Source organism: Typopeltis vanoorti, chromosome 1 (assembly GCF_054136105.1).
Source record: "Typopeltis vanoorti isolate ZY-2024b chromosome 1, IOZ_Tvanoo_1.0, whole genome shotgun sequence".
NCBI lineage: Eukaryota > Metazoa > Arthropoda > Arachnida > Uropygi > Thelyphonidae > Typopeltis > Typopeltis vanoorti.
Window position 1 is genome coordinate 22,273,533 of NC_143549.1, and position 25,882 is coordinate 22,299,414.

Sequence of the window (25,882 nt, forward strand, 5' to 3'; positions counted from 1 at the left end):
CAGTTCTATTGGCAATTTTTTTTATGTTGCTCCCATCCATGAAAGGTTATTTGCAGCACATGCTGTTTTTATCAATTATATAATATATATATTTTTTTCTTTTTTCTTTTTTTTTCTTTTTAATTCACTTTTTAAATTCACTTCCAGAAATTCTGCTCTAGAGAGACCATACATGGAACATTTTTTTCAAGCCACTTCAGGCCTCCAATTAGCTGGGCAGTAGCTGATGAAATTTATTTTCCACCTTAAGACAATCACAAACATCCATGCCACAGGAGAATTTGGACCTTTTGGTTGGAGGATGGGTATGCTAATCACTCAGCCAACTAGTCATATATGTTTAAAAAAAAAAAACAGCATGGAAAACTTTTAAACCTGTCAGTATTTTCAGGTAATAAATAAGTAAATAAATATTATTATTATTATTATTCAGGCCTCCATGGAGTCAAAAGACTCTTCGTGGGAGGTCCTTCCTAAGACACACAAAGTCTATCATACCACTTCTTAAACTCATTGACCGTTCTCACTCTCACCACTCCATCAGGCAATGCATTCCATGGTTCAACCACCCTCCATGCAAAGAAACCACTCCTCACCCTCTTCCTCACAGTTTCCTTTCATAACTTACAGGGATGGCCTCTTGTCATCACTCCTTCCCGCTGTTCAACCAAGCAAAAGAACTCCCCATTGTCAATCCTGTAACCACCTCTCAACAGTTTAAAAGTCTCAATCATATCAACTCTCCTTCTTCTATCCACCAAACTCTACAGTCCACATTCCTTCAGCCGATCCTCATAACTAAAATTGTACAGTCCTGAAACCATCTTTGTCATCTGTCTTTGTACCCTTTCCACAGTTAATTTATCCCCTTCAAATCCTGGGGACCAAATCTGAGAACAATAGTCTAAGTGTGGTCTGATCAGAGACTTATACAATGGAATGATAACCCTTTTATCTCTGTAGGTCAGTGTCCTTCTCATAATTGCAGCAGTCCTCTGTGTTACCTTCACCACCTTTGCAATATGTCCTATAAATTTCAGGTTTCTATCAATTATCAACCCCAGATCTCTTGTCTCCCCTACTTCCTGTATAACTCCTCCAGTATAGAGTATGCAGCATCCCATCAATGTTTCCCAAACCTCAAGACCTTACATTTTGCTGCATTAAACTGACACCCCATTCATTTGCCCATCTATCTAGCTTATTCAAATCCTCTTGCAGGGCTACCACATCTGCACTATTACTAATAATCCTTCCCAGCTTCGCATCATCCGCAAACAACTGAATATCCCCTTGAATGTCATTGATATAAAGGTTAAACAATATAGGTCCTAGTACTGAGCCCTGTGGGACCCCACTTGTAACCCTATGAATATTAATATTGATATTAATAATTACTTAATATCTTATTAATTAATTATTAAAAATGAAAAGATTAAGATGAGCCTGAACTACAACAGACTATAGAGACTGTAAATGTGTGGATGATGGTTGACAGAGAAAAAGCTGAAGTTCAGAAATAATATTGCAAAAGTGAACAATGTAGCCACAGAGAACATCAGGCTTTTTTATAAGGACTATTGTGCACAGATCTGATTACTTAGGTTTCTTAGAGGATGATGAAATGCTAGTGAGGATCTGGGGTGGTAAGATAAGAGCAAGATGGAGACTGGTCTATGGAATGAGGGTGAACTGAAGGTTTGTGGGTTACACAATTTCGATGATAAGCAGAAGTCAGAAAATATGATAAAAATATATTATCATTATTAACACCAGACCTCCATAGAATCAAAAGATGCATCACGGGAGGTAAACACTGTTACACAAAAAAAAACATCAAGCCATGCTTCAAACTCATTCAATCTGTCTGCATTCACCACAATGTAAGACAATGCAGTGAACTCACCAACCAATGCAAAAAATCTTTCCACATGCTCTTGCTCACACCCTTCTTGTACAACTTCTGGGATGTTCCTTGTTCTACCTTCTTCTCCTATTCTATTTAAAATTTCTTCCAGATTAACCTGGATTCACAAGGCTTTCCAAACTGTAATCCCTCAATTTGTCCTCACATCCCTCATCCCAAAGACTTATATATAAATATAGGCCTTATAAGTTACTAAAGGAATTTTATAAAATATACAGAAAAAAATTTTCAGTACATGGCGAGAAAGAATAGACTACACTCTTATACAACATAATAATTATTGATGCTAATAGTAATCAGTTTAGCATTCCTAAACAAGTTACTCATTACTTAGTTTAATGATGTTCACACATACTTTGCCTTACATACAATATTGAGATATGCTGCAGTGCCAGCAGGAATTTCCAATGAGGTATCTATTTCACTTCTGTCATTTTCCATAACATGATCTGAAGAAGTGCAAGGCATCTGATTCCGAGGGAAGGATTTTACATTTCCAATAGAAAACTGGCAGTTACTGCTTGAAGCCTGCAATCTACATCTGAGAAACCTGCATGCTTTCTTGCCATGATTTCTGAAATTATATTTGGATATCACTTAAACAAGTATAATTCAAAATATTGTCACACTTAACCTGATATTATAACTGAATAAGATCAATTACAGTAAACTAAGGAAATTTACTACACTCTTTTTCAGGTTACCTTGGAAGTAAAGAAATATACTACAGGCCGTACTGCTTCCGAAGGTAGCAGGATATTAGTTTGCTGTTACTATGGTAACAGGTCGTCGGAAACCACGTGATAGATAATTGCATTTTTCAAAAATATGTTCCCTGTAACAATTTAATGGTATGAAACATATAATTCTAGCATTGGCAAGTAAGGAAGTAGTAAAATAATTATATAAAAATTTCCACACGATGTGATAACGTAAAAAAGTTACGCAACTATTTTATGCAGTGTAAGTCTGTAGTACGAATGGTAAGTAAAGCTGGAAATGTAGCTTATTACGCTACTTCCAAGATAACCTGAAAAAGAGTATAGTATAGTAATTATATGAACTTCAAAGTTCACAAATGCTTTTAAATTGTGTGAGTGTGAATTTCTTAGACAACATGCCCCCCCACCCCCCACCCCCCACCCTGCAGTGAGAATAGTGATTTATATCCTAGAAGTTAAAAATAAAATATTTTTAATATTATTTAAGTTCAATCGTTTCACATGATGATTTGTTTTTATTCAAGTCAGTTATCAAAAAATACAACAAACATTATTGAAAGGTAACAAATGCGTTAATTTTTTTTCTTTTAGTTTTCTTTTATTTTCTTCAACCAGAAGTTAGGTAAGATTTCTTATTTATTAAAAAACAATCAGATTGTATTATCTGAAACTATGTAAAAATGTTTACAACCTATCACAATAGATTCACTTTAAAAAATTAATTTAATTTAATTATTAAAAAAATAATTTTAAAAAAATTGATTAAATTAATTTAATTAAGTAATAATAAAAATATATTATTATTACATGACACCTCCAGGGAGTTCAAAGACTCATCAAGGGAGGACACCTGCTCTACAACTCTCCATCTCCAACAATCAATCCACCAACTACAACTACTTTCATTATCTACTGCCAACCACCACTAATATTTTCATAGACAATCACAAACATCCACATGCACGGTGGGATTCGAATCCGCAGCCTTTTGGCTGGAGAGTGGATACACTAATCACTTGGCCAACCAGGCAGGCCTGAATCTACCCTATATATATATAAAATGATAAGCTTTTTATGTCATGTTTTTATGTCACTTCTTTGAAACCCAGGGGCTACCCTGAGTGTCGAGTCTTCAAAATTCGAGTCATCAGAATTCAAGGAGAACCGGACTGGTAGCCCCCCCCCCCCAGTATATATATATTCAAAAAGTTAGTCAGGACTAAAGGAACTCTGCCAACTCCACATGACGAACAAAAGACATTAGATGATGAAAGTTTTTCCACTAGGTTATACTATAAATTAAAGATGTCAAGAAATTATATTCTAATTATATTCCTGATTTCATTCTTAAAATCCTTATCCAAGTATAAGCAAACAAAGTTTGCACATGAAGTCACTTCATGACTGGGCTATTTGAATATAGAAGCTAATGACTTCACATCAATTGCCTTAGTATCCCATAATGCAAAGCACATATCCTTATGGACATATGTAATGCTATGCATTATGGGAAGGGCCACTACCCTGGTAGTCATTAGCCTCTGTATACAAGTAGCCTAGTCATGAAGTGATTTCACATGCATTAGATAAAGGATGAAACCAAGAATATAATTTATTGGCTTATCTATTTATATTTAAAAGGCATTAGAAAATAACATAAAACAGATTTAACTTAGGTCTGTATTTTTATTAGTATAAAATTTTTGCTTTAGTATCAGGGGGAATCTTCAGTATGATTGAAACTGGTATATTCAATTTAATAAAATGACGTGTGAACAAAAAGACATTAGAGAATATTGTTATTATTATTATTACACCCTACATGGAGTTGGCACACTCATCATGGGAAGTTCATTCAACTGACATTATTGTCCTGAATCTTAAAATCCTTAACACTCTCTACATTAACAACATATTCCAGTAATATGTTCCATTCACTCACAATTCTCCATGTAAAAAATCTACTCCTCACATCCTTCTTCACCACACTCTTACATAACTTCCAGGGATGGCCTCTGGTTCTTCCCCTCTCACCTTCTACCCCTTTTATAATCCCCTCTGGATTAATCCAACAGAATCCCCTCACGAACTTAAAAGTCTCTATTATACCATCTCTTTAAACTCTGAGGACAAACTGAAGAATTGTGGGTTTACACAATATGTGCTGATAAGCAGAAATAAGGAGAAAAATTGCTTCCACTGCCAGTCTGCAAAACCTCACCTACTCTTTCTGACAGGAACACTCTGCTTTCCCAACTACACACCATGTAACTCCTTTTGCCTCAGGAGTGGGATCTGCACATATGTTTACTCCGATATACCATGCAAGAGAATATCCTACCTGGAATTTCCCAATTTTGACTTCCTTTGGCTAAAAATCTCCCTACCTCATTCTACCGAATTCATATAATGTCTCTACTACTCTCCTAATACCAACAACAACAACTCCGAGCTCTTCAATCACTTTTCCTTAAATGCTGATTTTCATCAATCCAGTTCTCCAAACAGCAACAAAGTCATCTTTCTTGGAGACTTCATTGTCCACAAACCCCAGTTGGCTGCTTCCAACTTCCAATTGCACAGATCAAGCAGGTAGAGAATCTGAGACTTTTGCAATCATAAATGATCTAACTCAAATTGTTCACATACTCCACCAGCATACCAAACAATCCCAACCACGCTCTAAACACCTTGGATCTCTTCCTCATGAGTGGCCCATCTAAGTATGCTGTGAATGCCGCCTTCCTTCTAGGAAGCTCAGACTACAATGTAGTTCAAATCTCTCTCTCCCATGGAGCAACACATATACAATCACTCACATCCACGCACTGTATGGCATTACCAGAAAGCCAACTGGGATGATAATGCACAATTTCTATGCCTCATTTCCATAGTCAGATAACTGTTTCCAGCCACTTCATCCAAACCTATGGCAGAAAGAATCACCAAAATAATTCTAATCAGCATGGAAACATTTATTCCCTGTTCCACCTTAAAGTCTCGTTTCCTATCTAAATCTCTGTTGTCCCACAGGTATGCCAAGGCTGTACAAAAGAAGAGTCAAGCATATTGCAACTGACTTACATGCAAAACTCCATCTCTTCCTATACAGCCTACATTAAAGCATGAAACAGCTATAAGCAAATTATTACCACACTGAAAAATGATTTTGAAACAGCTAAAATCAGGAAACTTGCATCCAGCCCAAACAGCAACCATTTATTTTGGGTTCTAGTCATATCTATTAGCCATAATTTTTGCCAAACACTACTACTATTACACCCAAGATGTACTATTGCATCATCACCCACAGAAAAAGCCAACCTCCTAGCTTTCTACTTCTCCTCTAATTCTTGCATAGCTGATCATGGTAAATGTCTCCCCACAATTTCAAACACTCAATGCCACGTTTGACTTTTTGCCAGAAAGAGATCAGAAAAATTTTGCTCAAACTGGATATCAAAAATCTCCTGGTCCTGATGGCACTGCCTCCAATTGTTCTAAAGGTCTATACTCCAGAGTTGAACCCCACTTTATGCTATCTACCCTGCAGTCTGAAACAGCCTATATAAAATTATTCCTAAGTGACAAGACAAATCTCTACCTTCAAAACTACAATCCAATTTCCCTCACCAGAATTCATTCTCAAGTTATGGAAAGAACTATCGGCAGCCAAATCCTATGCTACCTTGAAGACTCTCATCTAATAAATGACTGACAATATGGATTTCATCACTGTCAATCAACAGTGGATATACTAACCTATGTCATCCATCTCTTCTGGATAAACACTATGGAAAGGGTTTGGAGAAGCTCAAGTGGTTGCTCTTGATATCTCCACGACTTTTCACCGAGTTTGTCACAAAGGTCTATTAAGAAAACTACCATCATTCTGTCTACTCCTGACTTCTACAATTGGCTAGCCAGATTTCTGGCCAGACAGTCACTTCAAGCGATGGTGGATGGCACCTTATCTTCTATCTATACAACTAATGCTGGGGGTCACAGAAGGCTCTGTTCTTTTGACCATCCTCTTCCTTCTAAATATAAATGATCTACTCCTACCAACTGCTAATCCAGTACACAGTTTTGCTGTTGACAGCATATTGCACTTCTCCTTTATTATTATTACTACATAACACCTCCAAGGAGTCCAAAGACTCATCGAGGGAGTACTTACTCTACAACTCTTCGTCTCCACCATTCCACCAGCCACAACTACCATCGTCATCTACACCAACTCCATCTACCGCTGACCACCACCACTAGTATTTTCACAAACAAACATCCATGCCCACAGCAGGATTCAAACACGCAACGTTTTAGCTGGAGAGCAGATACACTAACCACTCGGCCAACTAGGCCAGCATTTGACAACTACATTTTTACATTTGACAAACTCTGCAAAGCACAAATCACCATAACCTACAGAACCTCTAACGTCTACAACCTTAAAGTCTGATCTTCAAATTATTCATCATTAAGATCTGAATAACATTATCAAATTCAATGCTAGCAAAACACAGCTCTGCATCCTACAAAAAAAAAAGAACCCTGATTCTTCCAATCTTGCCCTTGAAAATACTCAAATCTCTATTCAAGACGATATTCACCTAATTGTAATAATTCTAACCTTTAATCTCTCTTGGCACAAACATATTACGAAACTGCCTCCCTGCATCCAAAAAATTAGATTCTCTTTCAATTGAGGCATAACTTTAACTCTAAACAGCTTCTAATTTATATATCTGGGGTGTTTCCCCTAAGAGCTCCCTGAAAATACTGGATTCTATACAGAAAAGAGCAGTTAGATTAACTGACAATCCCTCTTTCGCTTTGGCACAGATGTTCAAGTCTATGTAGCCTGCATCTTCTCAAGATACTTTTATAGCTACTATTCATTAGAATTGTCATCAATAATTCCCTTACCCACTTGTAAATTCATCCATATACATGCAGCAACTAACCAACACTCTCTTGCAATTCAACTTCAAATCCATAGAAAAAATTTCTCCTCTTCGTTTATCCCTTTCCCCTGCTGTTGCCCTCTGGAAGTCTCTCACACATGTTTCCCAAGGAATACAACCCACAGCTTTTCAAATCAAACCTGAATAAGTTCTTTATTGTCCATCTACACTACTATCATACTACAGGTCGACTAATTTCTTGTGGATGGGTTCTCCATTAAAAAAAAAAAATTCTCCTTTAACTCATTCACTGTCAAGGCACTCAACTATTTCTGGCAATCCATTACACCTGCTCACCCTCTCAAAGCAAAAAAAAAAATCTATTCCGCACACCCTTACACAACTTCTAGAGATGACCTTTAGTTCTCTATTCATCATGTATTGAAAAATTTCCTTTGTGCCAATCTTATACAACACCTTTATTAAGTTATAAATTTCTATCACATCCCGACTTTCCAGCCTACAAATTTTACTTTGAAATTCACACATGTTCAACACATCCTCATGGTGAGCATTCCACAGAACTATCACCGGCTCCATTACTTGTCTCCACCATCTCCTATTTCCCCAAGTAACCCAAGTGACAAAATCTGTGCACAGCAGTTAAGACGTAGCCAATTTAAAGAAAGATAATAACCTCCCTATCTTCAAACAAAAAAAATTACATGTAACCATAGTAATTAATTTCAATGAAAGTATAGATATTTCATGATAAAAATAACAGCACATCATCAGTGTGTATAGAAACAAAAAGAAAATCAAAGATCAATACAAGGTACATACAACCATTAAAAACAGTTGTTCCATGCTAGAAATTACTCCTCCCACTCCTGATCTTATCCCGTTATATCCTTCCTCTTCCTCAAAAATTTCTATTTTCATCCCCCTCCCAGAATATTCTCTGCCCACCTTTAATAATATAAAAAACCTGGGTTTTCAAAAAGTTCACATACTCCCTTGCCTGATCAATAATTCTCCCACATCTCTCTACCCAAACATTTTTACCCCCCCCCCTTTCCTATTTAATCATACTTCTTTCCTTTAACAGCAGATAAATGTATATCGACTCATGCCAGGATGCCAATGAATAAAAAGACAGCCAGCAACATCCTACAAAAGCATGTCCGAATTGTTCTCCTATATACATTACATACATCTGTCTACATAAAACATCAGTAATGACTAAAATTTTAATAAAAATAAAAAGCCAATGACATTATAAAAAGGAGCACTCCTAAACAAAAATAGGCTAAATAGCATAAATATAATAATTCATTAATATGGTATAATAATATTATAAAAACAGTTGCTTCATGCTGGGGTGCTTAAGGGTCAAAGCTGAATAACTGAGAGGAGACCTCCTAATAGCCTTTAAAGGAATGCAGATAACCAAAAAGGCTTCTGACTTAATTTAAATACTCACCTTCTTGTGGAGCACCCTGTAGGTATCTGGATAGGTAACCTGGATAGTGAACAAACGAGAATGGGCTGGCAATTTGGGATTTAGCCAACCAATTAGTATTATTAATCTCTTAAACCACAATATAAAAGGATGGTAGAACATGACAGAATTTCAATTGCCTAGTTAACAAGGCATTGCCCCCATTGGGGCAATTGCCAACAAGGCCCCTATTATTTATGCCAAGGAACCAGGGTGAACAGCGAAAGGACAGCTACTGAAACAAATCCTAAAACACACAACAACTCAACATCCCTAGAGTTCAAGATCAGTACTATCAACAAAAGAAGCCTGAACGACAAAGAAATGAAGCTAGCTGAGGAATTGGATAAGTACCGAAGCAACATAACAGGGGTGACTGGAAAAAAAAAAAAATTGGTGAGATCTTTCTGAGCAACAAATACAAAATTTTATATTCAGGCAATGTCAATCAAGGAAAAGATGGAGTAGCCATAGTAATTCGACACTAAATATGAGGCTAATCTTCAATGGCAGGCAATTTCAAGTAGAGTGATGTGGGCAAATATCAGAATGGGGAACTGGACAACGAGACTTATTTGTGCCTATGGTCCCACAGAAGGTTCTACTAAAGTAGAAGTGGAGGAATTTTTTGAGGCTTTAGAGAAAGCAACTGACTCAATGAAAAATTAGTCCTTGATGGGGATCTAAATAGAAGAGTAGAAAATGACAGATAGACATACAAAAATATTTTGGGAAAATCTAGAGAAAAGAGCAAAGCTAATAATAATGGCAAACACCTGCTGGATTTCTGCTCAGGACATGGACTGGTTATTACATTTTTATGCTCCAACATAAAAATGTGCACAAATTCACATGCAGGGAAGAGGTAAGGAATAAGAAAAGTCTCATTGACTATGTTATTGTTGATAGTGATGTTTTCTCCCTGGTGTAGGACACTAGAGTATACAGAAGATTTCAAATCGGAAGTGATCATCATTTAGTTTTGAGCAGGATAAAATTGAATTTCATATTGAAAAGAAGAACATGGAAGAAAGTTTTAAAGTAAATAAAAGATGAGCAGATCTGAGATGTGAACTGTAGCCTAAAAGACACAAACATTATTCAAGAAAAAATGAAAGAGTTTGAGAACATTAACCAAACCTTGGGGATTCAGTGGCAAGCCCTGAAAACATTCATTGATTCAGCCAGAGAGGCATGTGGTGAGGTTGACTGCAAGGATAGAAAAATCAGAACTGCATGGTGGACACAGGAAGTTAAAGAGACAGTGAAGGGGAAGAAGAAAACATATCAAAAGTTCCTGACAAATAAGTCAGCTTTTGCTCTTAGAGAATACAGAGACAAATGTAAGAAAGCTGAACTGTGTAAAACTAACTAAACAAAAGTCATTATTATTATTATGTGATGGGAAGACTTTGTTAAGAACACAGAAAATAAATATCAAGAAGGTGGCAAGATATTCTGGAGGTTGTTGAAGAAGCTCAGAAATGGAGAAAAGAGTGCTGTAAAAGGAATTATTATTATTACTACTTGACACCTCCAAGGAGTCGAAAGACTCATCAAGGGAGGGCACCTACTCCGGTGCTATCCATCTCCACAACCACTCCATTTACAACTACAATGAAATACAGCTACCATCATATCTACACCAATGCCATCTACCACCCACCACCATTAGTATATTCACAGACAATCATAAAAATCAATGCCCAAGGCAGGATTTGAGCCCTGCAGCCTTTTGGTTGGAGAGCGGATACGCTAACCACTCAGCCAACCAGGCTGGCAGAACCAAGTCCAGCCATAAGACAAAAGACAAAAGTTATGGCAACATGTGAACTTAATGATTTTGAAGTAGATTGGGAGAGAATGGAAGCAGTTAACAATTTTGTGCTCCTAGAATCCCGAATTGATAAAGATAGTTATTGTACTGAAGAAGTTAGAAGAAAATTATTACTCAGAAAGAAAGCAATGACAAATTTAAGCAAGATCTTTAAAGATAAAGATATTAGCCTCGCAACAAAAATCAGAATCGTGAGAGCAATGGTATTCCCTGTGGTACTGTATGGATGTGAAAGTTGGACCCTGAGAAAGAGTGAAAGAAGAAAGATAGATGCATTTAAATTATGGGTCTGGAGATGCTTACTAAGAATACCATGGACTACAAAACAAACCAATAAATCAGTGATAGACAGAATAAAGCCAGATTGCTCCCTCGAAGCTATGATCATCAAGCAAAAATTGTCATACTTTGGGCATGTTATGCAAGCAGATCATAGTCTGGAGAAGATGATGATGCTTGCTAAAGTTGATGGAAGCAGAAGAAGAGGAAGACCAAGAATTAGATGGTTGGATGGAGTTAAAGAAGCAACTGGAGCACACCTGGAAATTCTGAAAGACATGGTCAGGGACAGATCTGAATGGAGAATATATGTTCGTGAGATCACCAGGAGTCGAAAGTGACTCGATGAAACATAACACACACTATCATATTATGTACACTCCTTGAGGGTACTTGTCAGGAATTTGATGATGATGATTGCTGCATGCTAGAAATTAATATTAATAAATATTAATATTATAATAATTACATATAATAATTATATAAAATACAATATAATTAATCAAATTAGTTTAATCCTTTATCCAAATGTGAGCAAACAAAGTTTGCACCTGAAAGTATCTTCAGGACTGGGGTAAGGTGGTACAACACCAAGGCAACTCGTTGCAAAGGATAATGCAAAACACATCTCCTTGCGGATATGTCTAATGTTATGCATTAAGGGAAGGGCCACTACCCAGACTAGTTTCGACCTTTATTGAGGTCTCTTCAGTGGGAGCTAGGCCCAAGTGGAGATATCAGGCAGAAGCATTAGCAGGTCTTCTCTACCTATAGGAGTTGCCAAATGGTGTGCCACCCTTTTTTAATAAATTACTCTGGATTTAGAGAAAGATGTTGAAAGTTTATTTCACAAGGAGATGTGTTTTGCATTATAGGAGATACTGAGATAGGAGTGTTGGTATCTTGCTACACCTTTGCAACGAGTTTCTCTGGTGTTGTACCACCTTACCCCAGTCCTGAAGATACTTTCAGGTGCAAACTTTGTTTGCTCACACTTGGATAAAGGATTAAACTAATTTTATTATACTCTAACAAAGTGAAAAATAAACTTTCAATATAATTAATCACCAAATTAAACTAGATTAATTTGATGATTAATAAATTCAATATGAATAATTTAAATATTAATTAATCTCAATATAATTTATAATAATAAATATTTATTTAATATTTATTTCTAATATTAATTTCTAGTACCCAGCAACTGTTTTTAATTATTAAGCCAATAGTTGTATGTACCTTGTATTCCTGTTCATTGATTAGATTTTTGTTTCTATAAAAACTCATGATGTAAAGATTAGTCTGATGATATACTGTTATTTTCAGTACAAAATATTTGTACTCCCATTAAAGTTTATTACTATGATTATCATGCATTTTTGTTGTTTTACAATCATGCCACAGGTACCTTTAAAGATTAGGCTCCTCCTCTTCACTTGTTAGCATGCTTTTCAATATCCAAGTAATCCTTCGAGTTTTTTTTTTTTTTTTTTTACCAATTTTTGTAATATACTCTTTGAACTTCAACTCTTTGTCCACCATTATTGCCATGTCCCTAGCCTCATCAATTTCCTGCAATCCAGTACTATCAATGTGATACAAAGTATGTAACCATTGGAGTACATATACATATAACCTTACATTTTACAGCATGAAATTGACAATCCATACCTACAATGCCAATTTATTTAAATCACCCTGCAGGATATCGACATCACTTTTATTAACCTCTCTAGTTCTACATCATCAGCAAATAATTGAATATCCCTCCTAAAGTTTTCTCTATATAATTATACAAATTAAAGAGTAGTGGCTGTAGTATTGACACCTGAAGTAGTCCACTAGTCACCTCATTCTCCTAGATTCCACTCAACCATTATACATGCCACAAGCTTCATATTCATTCTTATTTGCTCCAACTTTGGTAATAGTTTTCCATGCAGCATTCTACCATGGAAGATTTTGCTTTGCAAAATTCAGCATTATCATGGTATAGACATTTCCCTTATCTAATTTTGCTGTCACTCTATTACAAAACATTAGTAAATTACTAATGGATGACCAGCCTTTTAAAAAGCCATGATGCCATCATAGAGTATTACTTTCCTCATCCACCCACTGCTGGATTTTACCTTTAACCAACTTTTCTAATACTTGAATCACTACTCCTGAGATATTAATTTGTCTGTAATTTGCTACTTCTGTCTTGGAGCTACCTTTATGTAATGAGACTAACTTACCCTCTTTCCACTTCTTTATCACAATCTATTAGGTACCAACTGTTTAAATATCTGTTTTCTTGATCTTCCTCTTCCTTTTCTATTAATTGTTCTGCAGAGAGTAAAGATCACTGAACACAAGTCAAGCAGATGTTCAAATTGATGTCACAACTACCTTCCCTGACTTTTTTCTATTTGAAGAATCTGGGGCTTTCTTCAAGAATGACAGTATTGGGATGTGATCTTGCTATGTATATCCAATTACTGACTGAAAGCATGATATTATTATTGTATGGGCACCTCCATGGAGCCAAAAACTTATCACAGGAGAACCAAACTATCCACACAATCTATCATAGCTCTCCTTGATCTCATTAACAGACAAAGTACTCATAACTCATTCTGGCAACCCATTCCACTTATTCACAACACTCCAAGCAAAAAATTAGTCATCACACCCCTGCAAACCACATCAACTTCCGGAGATAACATCAACTCTTGTTCTGGTCCTTTAGCAAGGTGAAACATTTTACCTGTATCAATACTATAAAAGCCTTTAAGTAAGGTAAATGTTTCCATCATAATTATGTTTTCCTCTTCCTGTATATAGGATTACCAAGGAAAAATGATCAAACACTTAAAATCAACTCACTGTATCCTCTGAAACAGCCATTAAATCATGACTGAACTAATGGAACTGTTAATATCCAATAAACATTTCTCTTCCTATATGAGAAATTGCATTTATCAAGTTCCATAAAGTAACTGGAATAACTAACTGTCGGTCTCTCCATCTGTTTACTTAGTTACCATGTTCTTTTCACTCGTGCATGCTCCAGTGCGCAAGGTACTTCTGATATAGTGAAACTTGTGGAGCTTTCATAACTATAAATTCATGAATGCCATAGTAATTAATTCTTTAATAAAAATTATTATTATTATTAATATTATTAAAAAGTTAATTACCATGGCATACATGTGAATTTATAGTTAAATAAGTTATTTCTGGTTCTGCTTCAGTCATGAAGTAAGGGAAACTGCTGCCATTGCACATTATTATCTTAACGGTTCTTTGCTTGAAAGTGGTAAAAACTCAATTTTCAGCCACCTAAGTAAGTCTTTCTAACTTATATATTTTAAACATACAATTATCATCATCATCATACGTATCAAGGATTTAGGCCTAGCATGGTCTGTTCTGGCCTTAGAAGTCATCGTTGAATCGTTTAAGAGGACATCCTGGTTTTCTTTTTCCTAATGGCTTGTACTTTAAGGCTTGTTTTGGTAAACAAGTTTTTTGGTAAACATACAAAACATACAAGTTTTGGTAAACATACAATTATTAAGCTATAATACTAATTTTAGGTCAGACTAACAAGAGAATCTACTAACATTCACTTCGTTAAAATTTAGCACTACTCACAAACATGATATATTAGCTATGCACAGCTACTAATGTATGTATAAACAACAAATCAAAGTTGCTTTTCTACACAATATAAATGCACTAATATTTACACAAACAAAATTCTGTAGAATATCTATGGATATATTGATGGTCCACACCTGCCTTTCTGTCATCTCTCCATCCCTAGGTCCTGCATTATGTCAGCTGCCTCTCATTTCGTCTTTTCCCTTGGTTCTCCTATTTTCTCCCCTCCTCCTCATTTCTTCTCTTTCCCTGGTTTTCCTATTCTCTCTCTCTCCCCTTCTATCATTCCCATTTCTCTCTCATGTTTCTTTACTCATTCATCATACATCGCACTTCTTCTTTCAGTCTCTCTCTCTCTCTCTGTGCAAGCAAACTACTCTCACTCATCATTCATTCATCCATCCATCCATCCACTCATCACATCACCATCTCCCTTTCCACATGCCATTTATCTTCCTTATCCTTGATTATGTTAATTGTCTCTGTCAACATTCGGTTTCTGACACACAGCCCAAAAATCAGTTATGCTAATATCCATGTCATCTTAGCTCTTCCCATTTCCTACATTTTATGCAAATGCACTTCCTGGTCTCTTACCTGCCATATTCCTAACTGGTAGGAAGCCAAACATGTACAAGCACTGCATGCCTCAAAATCTTGCAGTATACTGTGTTAAATGTATTCATTAAATGGCAGGTTGGACGATAATGTATTGGCAAAATGAATTATGGTGGCTACCATTATTGATACACAGCACAAAAGACACTGACAAGATATACTAAAAATAATAAGCTAAATAATAACAAAAATCCCAAAATTTAAACTATACATAATCAATATAATCTAATGAGATAAGAATCCCTATAATTTTAAAACAAATACTCTAATAATTTATGACAAAACTTCTTTCCCACTACCAACACATTAATGGTTCCTACTCTATCTTCACCTACTGATCTCTCCTATATCTTTTCTAGTCCTCCATAAAATCAATGATATCTTCCATCATCCATATATAATAACTGACAATTGCACCATCAAACAGATGACAAGAAATAAAAATATAAGAGAGTCAATCATTTACTAATGTGAAAGTTTCATACATGGCAAGAATATTATCGTGAATATTTTCTGTTGGATAAGTAACCACTGACAACTGCAACATTAAATAGATGATTATAAATAAAGATAAGAAATTCAACCATTTAGTATTGTGAAAGTTTCCATATACAGTAAGATACTATCTTACTATTCTACCTATCACTGATAACATATTCGTTCATTACCAACTACAATTTCAAAGATCATTATTTCCAAAAGTATAACAAAGATAGGCAATATATACAATGATCACCTCATTAAATTTTTATTTTAATTTTTAATTAGAAAAGAGTTGGAAGTCAACTCTATTTTTTGATTAAGGAGTGCTCCATTGCATAACAGCTATGCTTATCTCCCTGTATCAAAGATTGCAATAGAAACAACATGAACCATAAATTCAGAGACAATATAAAGTGATTTATATATAGTCTTCCTTTTTTTTTTTTTTTTAATAAATGAAATGTATAAATAAGCAAGACTTTAGGAGTTAAATTTAAAAGAAAAGATAAGTTAAAGAAATCATAAAATATCTTGCTTCTGGAATAAAATGCAAACAAATGAAAAACTTATGTTTAAATAAACTCTTTATAAAATTAAAGTACAGGTAACCCTCATATAATGCGGGACTTATACAATGCAGTTTTTGATATTATGCGGTCTACAAATTGTAGTATCCCTTGTTCAACGCGGTTTCGATATAACGTGGTCTACAATTTCTAGTAACCCTTTATTTTATTTTTCACCATGGGACTTAAAAATCAAATTTTATCTTCGTTAAATTTGTGTCTGCCCATATTGTGCAAGTAGTTATAAGTATTGAATTTAGTTTTATTGTATCAGTGAATAAGGTACTGTACAGAGGCTTTTGCAGTCTGTCACTCAACAAATAGTGCAATTAGAGACAGATGGAATAAAAATGGCGCTAACTAATAAATCACATATCCCCTCTCACAGAAACTATGCTGTATAGACTTAAGCAAAACTATATGTTGCCCCAAAACACTGTATCTAACTAAAAACAATTGTTTAAATTTTCAATTATGAAATAAGTGTTTGTTTTATTGCATTTGAAATTCTCGATGTCATTATGACAGATCACAAAGGCTAACTTAAAATAAAAGACTACCAAGAATTGAAACATGTCACATAATGAATGTGTGAGTTCACCTGCCAAGAAGTCATAAAATTCAACCAAGGGTTGAAACGTTTGTGTGAGTTGAGCCAGTCAGTAATGAGAAGTTCCATCGGAACGATAAATGACACCTTGTTGTGAATGTGTTAAAACTAATAATGAACATTTTTACGACAGTTTCAGATGTTATGAAATTCGATTGAAGCGAATCAGCATTTCAACTCAACACTTGTCGGTTGCTTTTGTCTTTGGGTCGCGTGATCTTTTGTTAATACTGCACCAATCATATGTCTTTATAGCTGCTGTCTTGTGTAAAATTGAGCTTGTACATATTGTAACAATTAAAAAAAAAACTTGAATAATTTATAAGCGTATAAAAGGATTATCACCTGTAAATCGTTGACATGCCAGCAAAATTCTCTAGATGCCATAGGTTCGCCATCTAGGGTTTACTGCATAAAGTGTTTATTGTTGAAAATTGTCTTCATTTTCTGCCAGGAAAGTGCATTTAAAATCAGAAGTGTGTTATTCTCAAGCTGAGCAGTTTATTTTCTGGTGAGTTACATATATATGTAATGCATTTTTTTATGTAAAAGTTTATTTTTATTGTAAGGGCCACTAAAACTTGCCAGCAAAGGTTGGTCGATTGGTAGAGCCTCTGCTACTAATGGCCTCGCAAAAAGTTAAGCAAGTTTGAGCGTGGTTAGTAGTTGGAAGGGACACACTCCCTTAATGAGTCTTTGGACTCCCTGGAGGTGTAATAATAATAATAATAATAATAATAATAAAACTGCAACGAAAGGGGAAAAACCAACATTGAAGAGGAAATTCATTTCTCTCGAAGAAAAAATTAAAATCTTGGATCGGTTGCAAATTGGAGAAAAACCAGGAGTTGTCGCAAGTACTCTGAATTTAAGGGAATCAATAATTTGAACAATCAAACAAAATGAACATAAAATCCGAGAAAGTGTTATTACTGGGTCAACAGTAAGATATTCTAATAGAAAAAAATGGAGAAATCTCTAATGATTTGGATAGAAGATTGCAGTCAAAAGAAAATTCCTTTGGATGGATACCTTATTAAGCAAAAAGCTCTCAAAGTTTATAAACGTTTAAAAGAACTCAATCAAGATTCTTCAGAAGAAATCTCTCAGCATGGATTTTGTGCCAATAAGGTTGGTTCAAAAACTTTAAAAAGGTTTTCTTTGTATAATCTTAAAATCCAGGGAGAATCAGCATCAGCAAACATTGAAGCTGCCCGGAAAATGCAGTAGAACTTTTAAAAATCATTAAAGAAGGTGGTTACAGTGCAGACCAGGTGGTTCAATGCGGATGAATCTGGGTTACATTGGAAAAAAATGCCAAAACGCACCTATATTTTGAAAAATGAAAGATCAGCTCCTGGATTCAAAGTTTCCAAAGATAGAATTACTCTACTGTTTTGTAGTAATGCATAATGTGATTACATGACAAAACTAATGTTTATTAACCAATCTGTAAATCCTCGTGCGATGAAAGGGCTTGACAAGTCAATCCTACCTGTTTATTGGCAGGCCAACAAAAAGGCATGGGTTAAGCTAGCATGTTTGAAAATTGGTTTTTCAAGTGTTTTGTACCCGATGTAGAAAGTTACACAAAGAAAAAGAATATGGACATCAAATTCTACTAATTTTAGATAACGCACCAGGCCACCCAAAAAATTTAAGCTATCCGAATATTAAAATAACTTTTTTGCCACCTAATACTACTTCACTTATTCAACCACTCAACCATGGAATAATATCAACATTTTAGTCATTTTATATTCGGTGAACATTTCAATTAATTTTGGAAAAAAATGGAATCTAATCCAAACATGACACTGCCTCAAGGATGGAAAGAGTTTTCAATATTGAATTGTGTAAAAATTATTTCTCTGTCGATTAATTCCTTAATGAATTAAGGAATTAATGAATTAATTCAGCAAACATTCAGTGTAGTTGAATGTTTGCTGGAAAAAAATATGGCCTGAAGCCATTCTGGAACAAAATTTCGTATCTCCAGTGGATGCCAAGCTATGTCGTATATTAAATGTCGCACATATTTTTCATGGAGAGGACTTTTGCGATGTGGTTGTAAACGAAATTAGTGAATTAATTGATGGAGAAACAAATTTAAATGAGGAGGTACTGGTACAATTAATGGATGGCGTCGAACCAAATAGTGTTGAAAGTTCTGATGAAGATTCTGATTGTGATGAATCCGTTAAAGAATTCAGTTTAAAGAAATTAGCAGAAGGATTGGACTTGGCAAGAAAGTTAGGAAGTTATTTTACAGATAATGATCCCTCATTGGAGCGCTCGGGAAAATTCACGAGACAATTGGATATTTGTTTAGCGCCATATTATGAACTTAATAAAAAAATTGCAGCATAGTGGAAAAGCAAAGTCTTATTACTGACTACTTCTTGATGACTAAACCAGCCGAAGTATGCAATGAGAATTATACAAATGATGTCCAAGAAATTTCAAGGTGATGACCTCCAGCCACTTAAAGAACATCTACGAAATGTTATTTCTGAAGACATGATGACGATTAAAATATGCACTTTATTTTATTGTGCCTAAAACATTTATGCATTATGTACAATGAAATTTATGTACAATTTGTAATTTTTATAATTTTATGCTACATATTTGTCTCATAGTTTATGTTTTCTTAACTTACATGAATTAAATAAAAATATTGTTTATGTTGGATATGTCATTATTGTTTATATAATTAAAAAAAAAAAAAAACGATTTCAGAACCTAACCCTACTTTTTCTATGTGATCTAAGTCTCGTATAATGCGATTTATATAATGCGGCATTTCTATGGAACCTAACATCCGCGTTATATGAGGGTTATCTGTATATTATAATAAGGAGAAAAACCTGAACAAAGATGCAGACGACAATAGAAACCAGTGGAGAAGACTCATCAGAAACAGCGATCCCATACAGAAAGCAGAGCAGCTGAAGAAGAGGACAATAAGTGCATAAACTCTGAAGTAGATTTTTTTCTTTACTTGCAGGATATATATATATATATATATATATATATATATTAAAAAAAAAGTATTAAATGACTGAAATCCGAGAGAAAAAGTAAAAATACTAATTATTTAAGTAGACTGCATGACTAGTTTCATCTTCATAGAAGACTTCTTTGGGTGCATAACAAGAGGGAACAACAAATAAAAAATTTGTGAAATAACAAAAAATCTATACATTAAAGCTTTGGTATATTAATATTTGAAGCTGTTCTGTGTAGTTCCTCATTGTTGGGCATACACATGCATTCAACATCTCGTGAACAGCAAAGTTGAATGGCAGCACAACGGTAGTCTGAGAGATTATAGCTGAGGTTGGTGTTGAGATGTATTTGATTGAGGATGATTTCTTTGGATTCCCCAATTCCTCTTTCCAATTCATCATAGCATTGAAAAATATTTTCAGATTTGTCCCATAAGACTGGATGAATGATGTTTTCCTTCATTGTGCCACTGCGCTGCCATACAACTTTGGCGTTCACCAGATGCTGAAAGCAAGTGCACGCCCAACAATGAGGAGATACACAGAACAGCTTCAAATGTTAATATGCCAATGCTTTAATTTATAGATTTTTTTGTTCTTTCGCAATTTTTTATTGGTTGTTCCTTCTTGTTATGCATCCGGACAGGTCTTCTATGAAGACAAAACTAGTCATGCCATCTACTTAAATAAATAGTACTTTTATCTCTCGGCTTTCAGTGTTTAATGTTTGTTAAAAAAAAAATGTCTCTCAGATGAGTATATATATATATCTTCTTCTTATTGTGCTATCTTCTATCGAAGGTCAGCGACCATCTTGGCGAACAAACTGCACTCTTGTGCTAATCTGAGCAGTTGTGCACTGCTCTTTCCTGTCCACATCTTGATGTTGTCAAACCATGATAATCTTTTTCTTCCTCTAGTTCCTTTGCCACCAATTCTTCCTATCAAAATAGTTTGTAGAAGTTGGTATTTGCTGTTTCTCATGATGTGGCCAAGATATGATGTTTTTCGTTTCTTGATTATTTGTACAAGATGTTTAGCTTTGCCAATGGATTTTAAGACATCTTCATTGGTAATTTTTTCTGTCCATGATATCTTTAGCATTCTTCTAGCCACATCTCAAAAGCTTTGATTTTCTTGATGGTTGTCGCCTTCAATGTCCATGTTTGAACTCCATAGAGCAGAATAGACCACACGTAGCATTTCAGCATTCGACATCTGACTTCCATGTTTAGGTCTTTATTGCAGAATAGTGTTCTCATTTTCATGAAGAACTGCCGTGCAACTTCAATCCTTGTCTTTATATCTATTTCTGGATCCCATCGTTCATTAAGCCAGCATCCAAGATATTTATATCTTGACACTTGATCAATATTTTTCCCATTGAGTGTCAGTTTCATTGATGAGGCTGGATGTTTGCTGATGATCATGTATTTTGTCTTGTTGATGTTTATATTTATTCTCATTCTTTGGCTTTCTATGTATACTCTGTCAATGAGTTTTTGGAGATCCATAATATTATCTGCAATTAGCACAGTGTCATCTGCATATCGAAGGTTGTTAACAATCTTTCCATTTATTGTGATTCCCTCTGAACATTCTTCCAATGCTTTTTTAAAGATTACTTCTGCATATATGTTGAACAGGAGTGGTGAGAGCACACATCCTTGTCTCACTCCTCTTTTGATGTTAATATCACTGGTGGTAATGTTGTCTAATTGAACGGTAGCTGACTGATTCCAATACAGATTTGTTATTAGTCTTACGTCTTGTTCGTCTAGCCTTATTTGTTGAAGGACTTCTATTAAGTTAGTGTGTTTGACTTTGACGAATGCTTTTTCAAAATCTATGAAACACATAAAGACAGATTTCTGTTTTTCTATGCATTTTTGTATCAATATTTGGGTACAGAAAAGGGCCTCTCTAGTACCAAAACCATTTCGAAAGCCGAATTGTGTTTCACTTAGAGTTTCTTCACTTTTTCTATAAATACGATTCTGAATTACTTTCAAAAATATTTTTAGTGTTTGGCTCATTAGACTAATAAATCGGAAGCCACCACAGGAATTCGCTTTGGGTTTCTTTGGGACAGTGATAAATGTAGATTTGAGCCAATCTGATGGAAATTCATCACTTTCATATATTTTATTAAATAGTTTTTCAAGAAGTTTGATGTTATCTGGTTCTATTAATTTTAAAAATTCTGTTTGCACACCATCTGGTCCACTGGCTTTTCCTGTTTTACTTGTTTGTATAGCATTCTCTATTTCGCATTTCATGATTGCTGGTCCTTGAATGTTATCTTTTATATTTACAGGCTTCTGTCTAGTATCATTGAAAAGTTCTGTTACATATTTTATCCAAATCTGTGCTTTATTCTCTTCTTCTAGAACTATTTTTCCATTTTCGTCTCTTAGAGACACTATTTGCTTTTTCCTCAGTTTTCCAGAAATTTCGTTGATTTTCTTATACAGATTGAAATTATCATGTTTCTTCTGAAGCAGTTCAATTTCAGTACATAAATTTTTCATCCAATTTTCCTTGGCTTCTTTTATTTTTTTCTTGATGATGTTATGTGTTTCTGTATACCTGGCTAGGTCTTTGTTTTTGTACATTCTTCTTGTATCAATAAGAGAAAGAACCTCATCTGTCATCCATTCCTGTTGTTTTATATTATTCACATAACCTACTTCTTCAATACTTGTTGTTACAATGGCATTCTTTAAGCTATTCCAAAGAGATTCCACACTTTTATTTTCTTCTATGGTAATCTGTTGTAATCGCAGGTTAAGCTGTGTGTCTTGGCACTTTTATTTATGTTCAGATCTTTCAGTTTTTCTACATCAATTTTCTTTTTCTTCTTTTGTGATTTTTTAGCTGATTTTAATCTAAGACGTAGTTCTGCAACTATGGAATTGTGGTCTGATGAGATATCTGCTCCAGGATAAGTCTTTGCACTCTTTATACTACTGTGGAATCTTTTATTTATCAGTATATAATCAATTTGATTTCTGACAATGTTATGTTGGTTATCTTGAGGCGATTTCCAAGTGTACAGTCTTCTGGGTGGAAGTTTAAACCAGGTATTTGCTATTGTTAGATCTTCTTCCTGACAGAACTGGACTAGGCGATCTCCTCTGTCGTTTCTGGTGCCTAAGTCATGTTCGCCAACAATTTCTCCATCACCCCCCTCTTCCCACTTTTGCATTGAAGTCACCCATCACTATGTTTATATCATGTTTCTTTGTTAGGTTTTTAATCTCTTTCAGGTGTTCATAAAACTCTTCAACATCTTCTTCACTTTTGTCAGCTGTGGGTGCATAAGCTTGGATGATATTTATGTTAATGGGGTTTCCCTTAAGTTGTAACAGCATTATCCTTTCAGAAAATGGAATCCAATTTATTACTGATTTATTGATTTCTTCATCTACTATTACAGCTACACCATGTCGATGTTTGTTCTCATCATTCCCAGAGTAATACATTGTCGTATTATCTTGTTGACACTTTCCAGATCCTGGCCATCTTGTCTCGCAAATTCCCAAGATGCCCAGCCTCTTCATTTCTCTTGTGGCATTTCTTAATTTGCCAGCTTCATACAGAGTTCTGACATTCCAAGTTGCAATTTTAAAAGTGGACACCATTTTGAGCCCGGAGATTCTTTGCACCCCTGTCCCATTTAAGTGACGCCGGGAACTTGGGGCCAATTGTAAGGGTTTGCTCGCCATGGTGGTTGTTCTGGAGATAAGGTAGAGCAGTATTTTCTCCGTTTGCTTTCTGCTCGGCAGTATTACAGACGTACACAATATAATCATATTGCCATCTGCAAATCTCTGATCGCAAGCTTTTCCGTCATCATTTGGCTTCAACTTTGTGTCAGTACTGACAATGCTGCTTCCCAATGTCAGGGGCAGTGACCCCAGCAGGTGCTTATTTAATGGCGGCACTACTCGCCATGTCATCGAGTTGTCATTGGGCTTTGTGAGGTTTTAAGTGAAACAGAGTTGCCACTTCTGCTCCCCCACACCCTGATAGCTCAGTCGCTGTTGGTCCACGGCTGCTTATTCGCCAGATTGCTCTGTTTATATCGCAGCTTATATATATATATATATATATATATATATATATATATATATATATACTCATCTGAGAGTGTGTGTGTGTATATATATGTATATATATATATATATATGGATAGTCTATAACAGTTTACCCTAAGAATGAAAGGATATAACGGCATAATAAATATGAGGACTTCATATTTATTATGCAGTTATTATATGCGAACCGAGTGGTTAGCAGATCCACTCTCCAGCCAAAAGACTGGTTTGAGTCCCACTGTGAGCATGAATGTTTGTGATTGTCTATGAAAATACTAGTGGTAGTGGCTGGCAGTAGATGGCATTGGAGTAGATGATGAAAGTAGAGCTGTTCGTTGTAGTTGGATTGAGTGGTGGAGACAGAGAATTGTGGAGTAGGTGCCCTCCTTCAATAAGTCTATGGACTCCCTGGAGGTGTCATGTGATAATAAAAAAATTGCCAGCCTGGTTGGCCAAGTGGTTAGATTATCTGCTCTCCAGCCAAAAGGCTGCAGGTTCAAATCCTGCCGTAGGCATGGATGTTTGCGATTATCTGTGGAAATACTAGTGGTAATGGTCGGGGGTATTGATGTAGCTGCGGTCAGTTGATGGATGAGTGGTGGAGACAAAGTTTTAGAGCAGGTGCCCTCCCTCAATGAGTCTTTGGACTACCTGGAGGTGTCGTGTAATAATAATAATAATAATAATATCTCTGAACCTGTGGTTCATGTAGCTCCTTTTATAATCTTAGAAATAAAGAAATAAGCAAAGTTTTATAATAAAAACTTTGCTTATATCTTTATTATTATTATATCACACCTTCAGTAATTATATTGCATTATAATTACTGACAACATTTACGAGTTCTCTTATGGTTGGATGATGGTCCTAAAGGATAATTTACTAAAAGAAGGACTGCATATAGTAAGTGGAGTAACTTCTTCATGACCATTATAATCAATGTCTCGCAAAGAAGATGAGTTTCTATCAATACATGAATGAATGACAATCTTTATCTAAACTAATGTCACATATGTTGACTAAGGGATGTGAATGAGAGAACAAATCAGCTGATTTGCCATGAACTTTTAAATCAGATGAAATTCACATAGGTCTTTGATGGAAAGAAAATGGATTCAAAATCAGTATTTTTTTCATTATAAGAATCCATGTAAGTCTTTATATTGCTGAAGGTTCAATATATACATAAATATATATATATATACTGTAAAATAGAGTTGAATGACTTAAACCAAGTGTTAGGTAAAAAAGGGGGTTTAATAGTAAAACACGACTAGTTTCAGCATATAACAGACTACATCAGGTGGCATTATAAAAGAAAAGAAAAAACACTAAACACTGAACATGAGAGAGAGAATTGTGAGTGTGTTACTAACTGTGCTACTACATACCAACATGTGATAGTAGCAAGCTGAGGAGAAGAGCAATGATCATGAATGCCATGATAACTAGAATGTTTAGGAAGAGAGAACTAAGTTTGTTTATGTGTGGGATAAATTTGAATATATATATATATATATATATAAGTATGTATACATTTTTTTTTTATCGTCCAAGTGCAACCTTTATAAACTGTTTCCTGGGAATATGAACACGACAGCACTTCTTAAGCCAGAAAAAAGATTTGTAAAATAAATATTATATTTTACTGTGGCACATGTGTGAATGTT

General features: G+C 35.0%; 1 protein-coding gene across 1 annotated transcript in view; it reads right to left on the reverse strand.

The window, feature by feature from the left end:
* The window catches only part of LOC150109827 (RNA helicase Mov10l1-like), a 223,644-nt gene that overhangs the window by 36,882 nt on the left and 160,880 nt on the right, over positions 1 to 25,882 (reverse strand). Inside the window, exon 6 of the mRNA XM_090396278.1 lies at positions 2,283 to 2,501. Within this exon, the coding sequence (XP_090252404.1) occupies positions 2,283 to 2,501 (219 nt within the window). The remainder of the gene's footprint in view (positions 1 to 2,282; positions 2,502 to 25,882) is intronic.